General features: G+C 43.5%; 1 protein-coding gene across 1 annotated transcript in view; it reads right to left on the reverse strand.

The window, feature by feature from the left end:
- Positions 1 to 4928: 4928 nt before the first annotated feature.
- sipa1 (signal-induced proliferation-associated 1) overlaps positions 4929 to 9353 on the reverse strand; it is a gene marked incomplete at both ends in the record, with an annotated part of 15058 nt that continues 10633 nt past the window's right edge. Inside the window, 3 exons of the mRNA XM_080529116.1 lie at positions 4929 to 5072; positions 8233 to 8311; positions 8868 to 8940. Of these exons, the coding sequence (XP_080385242.1) occupies positions 4929 to 5072; positions 8233 to 8311; positions 8868 to 8940 (296 nt within the window). The remainder of the gene's footprint in view (positions 5073 to 8232; positions 8312 to 8867; positions 8941 to 9353) is intronic.

Consider the following 9353-nt stretch of genomic DNA (forward strand, 5'->3'; position numbering starts at 1 on the left):
CTCTCTCTTTCTCTCTCTCTCTCTCTCTCTCTCTCTCTCTCTCTCTCTACCTCTCTCTTTCACATACACACACACCAGTGCATGCTGTCTATGTTTACAGAACATCGATGAGTCAAACCTGTGTTAAGCCCTTGAGCTATGTCTGACACACGTTTTGCTCTGGCCCCTAGTGAAGATCCTACCCGGCGCTCTAACCCCAAATAAAGACATAAGCCCGGGTATTGTTGTCATCAGCCCTTCTCCAGGTGTCAGGGCAGGGAAGATAAAGAGCTTCGCTGTGGCCGGTGTTTAGGAAAGCTTTCCAGAGGACAGAGTCCAGGGAAATGTTTGTGTTATGTTGTCGTGCTGGCCCATGTTATGGATCAAGCTTGTGTGGAGCAAGACTTGGAAAATGCATTTGTCTTCCCTCACACTGTATGCACTCAGGAAGACATTTAACATGTTCAAATACGTCTGGTTGTCTGTCCAGTCCCAGTTTTCTGTAATATTTACTTACATATTATATATATTATATTACACGTGTTGCGTGTGTGTTTGTATGTGTGTTTTGTCATATCAATTTAATGTAACTGTGAAGTCTTAAGAACCCCACAGATTACAGAGTGATGCAGTTCCTATGTTGTCACTTAAAACCTTTACTCCAGAAGATGTTATCAGCAATTCAAGATAGCCAACATTGGTAATCTGCTGTTATCTACACTGTTATGGCAACATCATCTGATTTTTCCACAACGTTTTTACCTATGTGCCATTTTCTGAATGACACTCCTTAGAAATGAGTTTAAGAGTTTAAGCCTGAGATTACTTAACAACAATGGTAGATCAGCTTCCCAACACTGGACTTTCTTCTGTACTTTGAAGAATTATTATTATTATTATTTTTCCATGGTTCAATCAAGGCTCAAGGTTCAAGGTTTCTTTATTATCCCTGAGGGGAAATTAGTTTTGCAGCCAGGTTCACAAGGTTTCTATCCTTATATTTCCTCTGCACTGTTGCGAGGTTGGTCGTTGCAAGTATTTCATTGTACCGTTTACATCTGTATCCTGACCATAAATAAACTTTGATTTGATTTGAGGACACACAAAAAAATGACATTGACTAACAGCACTGACAGACCCAGTATTTTTTTTTCTTTTAAAGATACAGAGGATTCTTTATTGCCAGGAGTCCTCCAGTTCACAGTACATGAACAACATTTAATCCATTTTTTTTCTCATGAGTGAATGAACAGGTTTGGAAATGGCATTACTGAAAACAGGATTTTGTGTTTTACAATACATTCCCTCGGCTTGCCATTGGTCATGGTCAGCTCTTTAGCTTGTTAAAAGCTGAGTGCATAATGTGTGCTACCATTCTCACATGATGTGTGAACCCAGGGCTCCCCTAAACCTACACTGGGGATACGGCAATACAGGTATGTATGATTCCACTCCACCACATAGCTTAATGGATCCTATATACCGTCTTCCCAACAAGATTAGATTATAGAGGAATACCCCTTTAACAATAGCAACAAAAAGATGACATACCAGCTTGGTGTAAAACTAGGGCACATAGTCCTGTAAGAATGGTGAGATGACATAATAAGGCAAAATAAATAAAAGGGATAACAGGAAAACGTTGGTAATCTGCACGTCTTAGAACATGGTTGGGAGGAGGAACACGGATGGGAGGAGGCAACAACATTTCAGTCAGTGATCGTTCTTACATTAGATTTTGTTGTTGTTGTTATTTTAACTGAGTGGTGATCCATTGTGTCCTTGGGACTTCAGTGGCTGATTATCTGTAAGAGGTGTATTGTATTGTCACCATTTGCAATGTATTATGTTGCATACATTTTTGGGACACTTTTCAATAGATTTTAATACTGCACTGCACTGATTTTAATACTGCACAGAGCGTGTGCTGCACTGCACTGATTTTAATACTGCACAGAGCATGTGTTTTGGAAAACCATTCATACTTATCCAAATATTTGTGACTGTGATACGGTATGCTTCTCTGCTCAGATGTTCTGGTAAGGAAGGACATGGTGGTCTTTAACACAACCCTTTATCAAACAAAACACAAATACACTGTTGGTTTCCAAACTGTTTTATCATCTTCATAATCCTCATGACACTTTCTGTCCCGAAATGTTTCTAATTGTATGTATTCTTTTGGACACAAAGTCCATATTGAAAGTATGGAGGACTGGACCATGGACATATCCCATAATGCTACATCTCCCACTGTAGTTCACCTGTTGTTCTGGAGCACACAGGACAATATACCTGCCTACTGCGACCAAATACCATGACAAACTGAAATGAAGACACCAAGCTAGGGAACCATACATTACAATTTCAGGTAGGCACAATGTATGTGAAGTAAGCCTAGATTTGACCAGTATTCTGTTCTCACTGGAGAGACGGAGGGTCACTCATTAAGGCGTGCCTAGTGGCATTAGAGACCTTATTGAATGTGAATGTTGGAGCTCTGAATGAAACAGCTCAGTAATACAATGATAATGATAACCATTATCATTTTTGTTCCAAGAAATACTATATGCAACGAACATTGCTGAGATAGAATTCCCCATGTTTTCTTGTGTTTGGATCTCTACAAAACAGAAAACGACTCTTGACCCTTTTACTCTATAGCACATGTATTTGCTGCCTTCCTCCCCTGTATTAAAACATTGAACAAGGAATTCCACGTTTGCAAGATTAATAAGTTATTACATTTTTTTTATACATACATACATACACACATACAGAGGAGAGCTTGAAAGTTGCTTGGCACATTCTCATGTTTCCACAACCTCCTACAATCTAAATAACTATACAGAACACAGTAAAACAGAAGATATTCGGACACTTCTCACTTCATGTCCAATGAGGCCTCACCACTTCAGACAGTATGGATCAAACAGCCTGCATGGGCACATGTACTGTACACCTGTCTGCATAACCCTCCTGGAAAGGAGGGCGTACACAACCCCGATGCACTAAGGAACACTGAACAGTTCAGCTGTACTGTACATGTCTTCACATATAGATAAAGTTTAGATTTATAATTTAATCTGAATATATCGTAATCTGCTGGTACCGGATAATCACAGTGACTCTAAAATAAAATGACAAGAGGAAGTAAAAGACTATATACATCCAACAAACAAGAGCATTGAGTCGGAGTGATTGACGATAGTTTGGCATCCCTTCCAGGGTGGGGGGTTATTGAGTGTGTGTGTGAGACACAGCCGCGTCCAGTGGTTTCTGTTGGGTGCAGGAGAGCTGCCTCGCGGGTCTGTTGGCAGAACAGTCTTGGAGGAGGAACAACCCCACTCCTCTGATCGCACATTGTTATTGGCATCGTCGTCGTCAGTGGACCTGAAGGTGAGGTGAGGTGAGGTGAGGTGAGGGGGTGAGATCAAATCCACTTTCATTTTTCAAGCAAGGCATAACCTGGGGCATTTTAAATATGTGCCCTGTCCCATGCCTATATAGGTTATGCTAAAAGTGCAAGAACAACGCAGAAACACACAAACACACACTAGGGTGGGGAATCCCCCTACCCACAGTCCATCTCTCAACCACGCCAAAGCAATACTTAATCAATTACACTGAATAGGCATTGTAGACAGCAATCAAACACAAAATCTATCAGAACACAAATGGTACAGTTTCACTGTTAGATAGAGGAGTCCTGTCCATTTCAAGGTAAATCCCTACAGTGTTTTTTTTTTCTCTAAAAGGAGGAGAGCTGCCATGTGGCATTTCATGGTTCAGTCCAGCAGGAGGAGCACTTTTCAACAGTGTAGCTGCTACAGTCAGTGTTTGACTCTCCCATAGTTTCATCTTCAGCAGAGGTAATATCCGTTTCAGCTCAGTCAGGAATACTTGCATGGAAAAACACTAAGTTTGTTCAGTTCATTCGAGCAACACTCCCAGTGTGTGCATTTCAATCATAACTCAATTGCGTCTCTTTCTCTGGAAGCAGACCATGAAAATACAGTTTTTTATTACAGGTCCATTCAAGTTCCAAAAAGCCTAAAATGATGCCGAGGAGGTAAGGAGGGGAGAGACGGGGCTCGCTCCCCTACTAGAGTAGACGTGCAGAGAGGCAGGCCAGTCTACCGTCTGGATCAGCCCGTCTTTTGAAGCAGGAGGCGGCCTGCAAGCATGTTATTGTCCTTGTCCCGTTCTGTGTGTTCGTTTGGCGCCATGGCCCTCTACACTATTGGTGCACAGCTGATCTGTTCTCAGGCTGAGACGTTGCATATCGAGTGGTGGTGAGCAGAGAAGGACACTACTGTTCACATACACACGCTTTTGGTCATTTCAAATTTACGGCCGCCAAACATGCTGTATACTGTGTCTCTCAATCTTAATCGATCGTTTTTTGTTGTTGTTGTTGTTGTGTTTATTTTTTTTAAGCAATTGCTATTCTGCCCAACTTGTCAAGTATGTGAAGCAAGATAAAAGAGGTGAAACAGACGCACTCTCTCACCCCTGAATATGCTGAACAAATCTATCTAATCTATGAAGAAAATCATGAGATGGTGAAAAAGGTCCCAGGGTTGAGATTTTGAAATTTGCATACTTCTACACCCATGGTCTAGCCCAGGGTACAACATAATGTTTAAATGGTCATACAGAATGAAGAGTATGCATGTGTTTGATGTTTGTGTATGTGTGTGTGTGTGTGTGTGTCCATCTATCTGTGATGGAGATGGCGTGGCGCATGTTTGTGTGTTTGTATACAGTATGTGTACCATTTATACTGTGTGTGTGTGTGTGTGTGTGTGTGCGTGTTTGTATGTGTGTGTGTGTGTGTGTGTGTGTGTGTGCGTGTGTGTGTGTGCGCGTGTTTGTATGTGTGTATGTGTGTGTGCGTGTGTGTGCTTGTACACAAACACACACACACAGTATGTACTGTGATGGAGCTAGCAGGGCTTGTTGACATTGCACAGCAGCTCGGTGACTTTGATGAGGCGTGCCACGGTGCTCTGGGACTCCTCCTGCAGCCGCTGGTTATTCTGCCTGAGGCTCTGCACCTCGGCCTGCAGCACCGCCTTGTCCTCCTTCTCCTGCCAGGGAGTGGCACACAACAACACCCGCCTGTCAGACCACCATGGCAGGGATGGGGTGAGGGGGGGCTGGGTGTCGGTGGAGGTGGGTGAGAGGTGAGGGATGGCGTGGAGTTTATGCAAGACAGCAGGCACACACTAACACAGGGTTTCAGAAACACACACATACATTCCCCACTGCAGTACAAGACTAGGTGCTGGAGAAGCACACACACACACACACACACACACACACACACACAAACACATACACACAGTCACTTTCACGCTCTCTATCACACTCATCCATCATTCTCAATCTAATCAACGCAAACACAGATGCTTGCTTCCATAAAACCATTTCATGAGGTGTCGTGAAGTATGGAGGAAATGTTTTACACAGGTTTTACTAGGGCAATCACTTGTTTGACACCGATCCATGAATCAATCTCTGAATTCTCCAATATACCTCATGGTAATTTAGTGACATTTCTATAAAGAATCAAGACCAATAGCCTTCACTCTGTTTGCTAGTGCATGTATTCCCATCTAACAAACAGTAGGGGTCACCCAGAACCCTCTCTACTTGTGAGAGTTTGCAACTGTCAAAGCGGTGATTTGCCTCAGTAAATGTTTCCTGTTCACTATGAAACAAAACACTTGTGACAGAGACAGGAAACGAGAGCCGCAGGTTTGACAAATAGACAGGAACCACCCGAACAGTGTTGCCAACATGAGATGACTTTTAAACTACAGCTTATCAGTTAACCATCTATAAAGGGAACGTTTTTACCTCGCGGCTACTCTGCCGGTAATCTAAGTTTGAGGTTATTTGTCACAAAGCTCCAGAGGAGAAAATAATAACGGTGTGCAATAATAGATTTGCATTGTGTGAATAAATCGTCCGGCCACTTTCAGAAACAAAGCAGGCCAGTTGATCAATTCAAAGCATGATGGTTCATTGTTTGAGGTTGGCAACACTGTATCATAGACTCATAGACTGCAGTGTGGGTGTGTGTAGGAGGGGGGGGGTGGCGGGGGTTAGGGGTCTGAGCAGTTGCATGTATTATTGTAACAAAGGTTTCAATAGGTGAAGCATGCCATGAGTGAGTGAGCTATACTTATATGACATCATGTCTGAATCTCTATGGCAAGGCAAGCAATATACTGTACATTGCATCTTGCAACATTGCGATGATTTTTGGTGTGAAGCTGATCTCTTTTGTGATTATGATGGGCTCTCTCCTTTTCTCTAGTGCTGTAATGTTTTTGTCAGTGAGGTATGACAGGAAGAGTGGGTGGATTATAGTTAGTTGAAAGATACATATATGAGTTTGGTATTATCATCAATCTGGGTCATAATAAGAATCCTGTATGGAGGCAGCACAATGGTCTTGCTGGTTACAATCCCCAGTGGAGCAGAGTGCAACTGTGCCCCGGAGCAAGTCAATTAACCTGAATTGTTTCAGTAATCAATTTTATAATTGGAAAATGAAGAAAAGGTAGAGATGTAAGCCACTCTATGTCAAATTGTCTGCAAAGCAAAGAAGGAACGACAAATTAATACTACTCTGCAGGCAACTGTTCTTCTTCCATCAACTATAAACTCTTAAAGCACTTTTACTAACTCAAAATAAAAGAAACAACCCGATACTTTATATGACCACAATTTGATACTCCTTCATGTCATCTGACTGTAAGCGCGGACCTTTCCCCACCACCCCGGCTACAGAGTCCTACTGTACCTGTCTTGTTTCTGCTGGACACACTTGGGGACATACCATAAGCAACCATGCTCACTCTCCCAGGGCAGAAGATTAACACTGCATGAAATTCAGAGAAAGGGGAAATGAATCATCAGATTTCACAGTTCCTCCTATTTGATCCACCTCCTCCTCGCCAGTTCATTGTCCTCGGTCAGTGTGACACTGCAGTTTTCTAGATTGATGATAATACTATGTTATGTTAATGGTGAGTGTTAGGAGGAAGAGGGAGTCACAGACACATACAGAGGGTAAGACCTTGGTTATGTTGGTGTTAGAGCCACAAGACTGTGACCGAGTTGGATTTGTTGGTGGTGCTTCTTGTCTCACATGTTTCAAGAACCAAGTTGAGCGAATAGCATTTGCACTAAATTCTTTGGAATGACACTCAAGTTAGGAGCCAGTTCTACACATTGATTGTGTCTATTTGAGTAGTGGTTTGAGGGGAATTTAAGGGCACTGGGCACAATAGGGCTTAATTTGACCAAAGTAATCAAATACCCTAGAAATCATCTCATCCAACTGGGAGAGTGTTTGAGAATGCTCTGGAAGATTACAAACCCTCTGCGCTCTTTCCGTCTTTCTTTTTCTTTTTTTTCTCTCTCGTCTCACAATTTTTTCCCCAAATTGCTCCCATCCTCCTCTTCCACTCCAACAGATTGTTCTACATTTGTGTAATCAGCCTAACACTACAAGAGAACCTAGTCAGTCAAGCTGTTGTGGGGGACTCATCCAGCCCCAAAGACATCCATGTTTCCAAGAGAAGAGTCTGTCAGTGGAGTGAGAAAAGGGGGCTGCTAAGAGATCTTGAGGCTGGCCACAGAGATGCCTGAAGCTGCCTGTCCTGGCATCAGGGTTGTGGAGAGCTTTGTCTCGTATCAGTTCCTCCTCCATGAAGGCCCCCGTAGAGACGTTATTTTTTTGGGTTATTGGGTTAATGAACTCTCTTTTCGCTCTGTCTCATCAGATGGCATGTTTAAAAGGTCTCTGGTCTTGTTTTTTTAGTAGTTCCGTTTCCCAATTGTTATTGTTTTGTTGTTGTTTTTGTCACAACATAGGAAAAATCTCATGCTGTACTTGCCTCTACTGCCACTGGTCGCTTAGTGTTGAGAGAGTGAGCATGGCTGCCCATTGTCCCTCCAGCCAATCTTCTCACCTCCTCTGTTCACCCTGCCCAATGACAAGACAGGTTGCTTTTGCTTGGCCCACCTGCCCGCCCTACCTCTACATTCCTTCTGTCTGTTTGTGTGTCTGCAGTACAAGTCAGGATTGCGGGGGGGGGGGTTAGGCGGACGGGGATGGGGGTGGGGGTGGGAGGATAGAAGGGAGGGGGGCGGGGGGGGGGGTCACTGTGTGGGCAGGATGCTGTGAGGGGGGTCAGGGGAGGGGCTGTGGTTGGCCATCTGAATGGGGAGTACCTTTTGCAGGTCGTCCTGCAGCCTCTTGAGCATGTCCTCCAGCTGGGTTACCTTCTCCTCTAGGTGGCCTGGTGAGTCACTGCAGGAGAACAGGACAGACACACACACACACGCTCAGTGGACACATACACTAGCAAGATAGTCTGTGTCTTGTATATGTTTCTTATATATGTGTGCACTTTCTGTATTCTGTGTGTTGTGAGGAGACATTGAGTCAGAGGAAGTGTAATAAATGCATCGCACTGAGTCAAACGGAGGGATGTTGAAGCGCTGAAGAGAGAGAATTAGAACACAGGACAACAGGAGAAAGAGTGAGAGATTTAGTTGAAGAGTTAAAGAGAGAGAAAAAGTAAGAGATGAGAAAAGAGTTATACATACCATATGCCAAAAAAAGAACCGGAATCACAATTAGCAACACAGAGGCGGCTGAACTGAACAAACTGTTCAAAACTAGATCTCTGAATCAGACCCTCACACAGCCACAGAACCGCAATAACAACCGGGGCTGATGAGTCACACACCATTTGGAATTGACTAAAATGATCTGCACTGACCCAGCCTCAATCTGTGTATGTGTGCATATATTTGTGTGTGTGTGTGTGTGTGTTTGTATGTGGAGGGGGACGCAAACCCACCTGTCTTTCATGTCCTTTAGCTTGCCGTCTGTCTGTTCATCTCCAGCCTGGGTCCCGTCTCCAGCTTTGCGGTCTGAAACGTGACACATCACTTACTCATGTAAGTCACTGAGGTCAAGTCTGCAGAGGCAGTGTCTTAACCCACAGATATAGAGTGAACAGAGAATGCACAACCTTCCTTTTTGGGGGGTTTTCAAACCTGCCGCTCAGATAGAATTCTATTCTATTCTAATTCTATTAGGTCTCTCAAGTCAACTGTGAGGTGTTGTGATCAGTGCGTATCTTCCAATAACTGACGTATCGGCCCATCGAAATCACTGTGTATGCTTTCGTTACAATTTAATTCATGTCGGGGGCATGATGACCTCCTTTCAATCCATTCCATTATCGTGGGGCGACAGCTCTAAAAGAAGCCCAGGGATGACTAACGCATCACAAGGGCCGCTCTGTCCTATTTCCATACGAGTGACAGGTTTAGACCCGTCT

The sequence above is a fragment of the Nansenia antarctica genome, assembly GCF_963989245.1.
Source record: "Nansenia antarctica genome assembly, chromosome: 4".
Lineage (NCBI taxonomy): Eukaryota > Metazoa > Chordata > Actinopteri > Argentiniformes > Microstomatidae > Nansenia > Nansenia antarctica.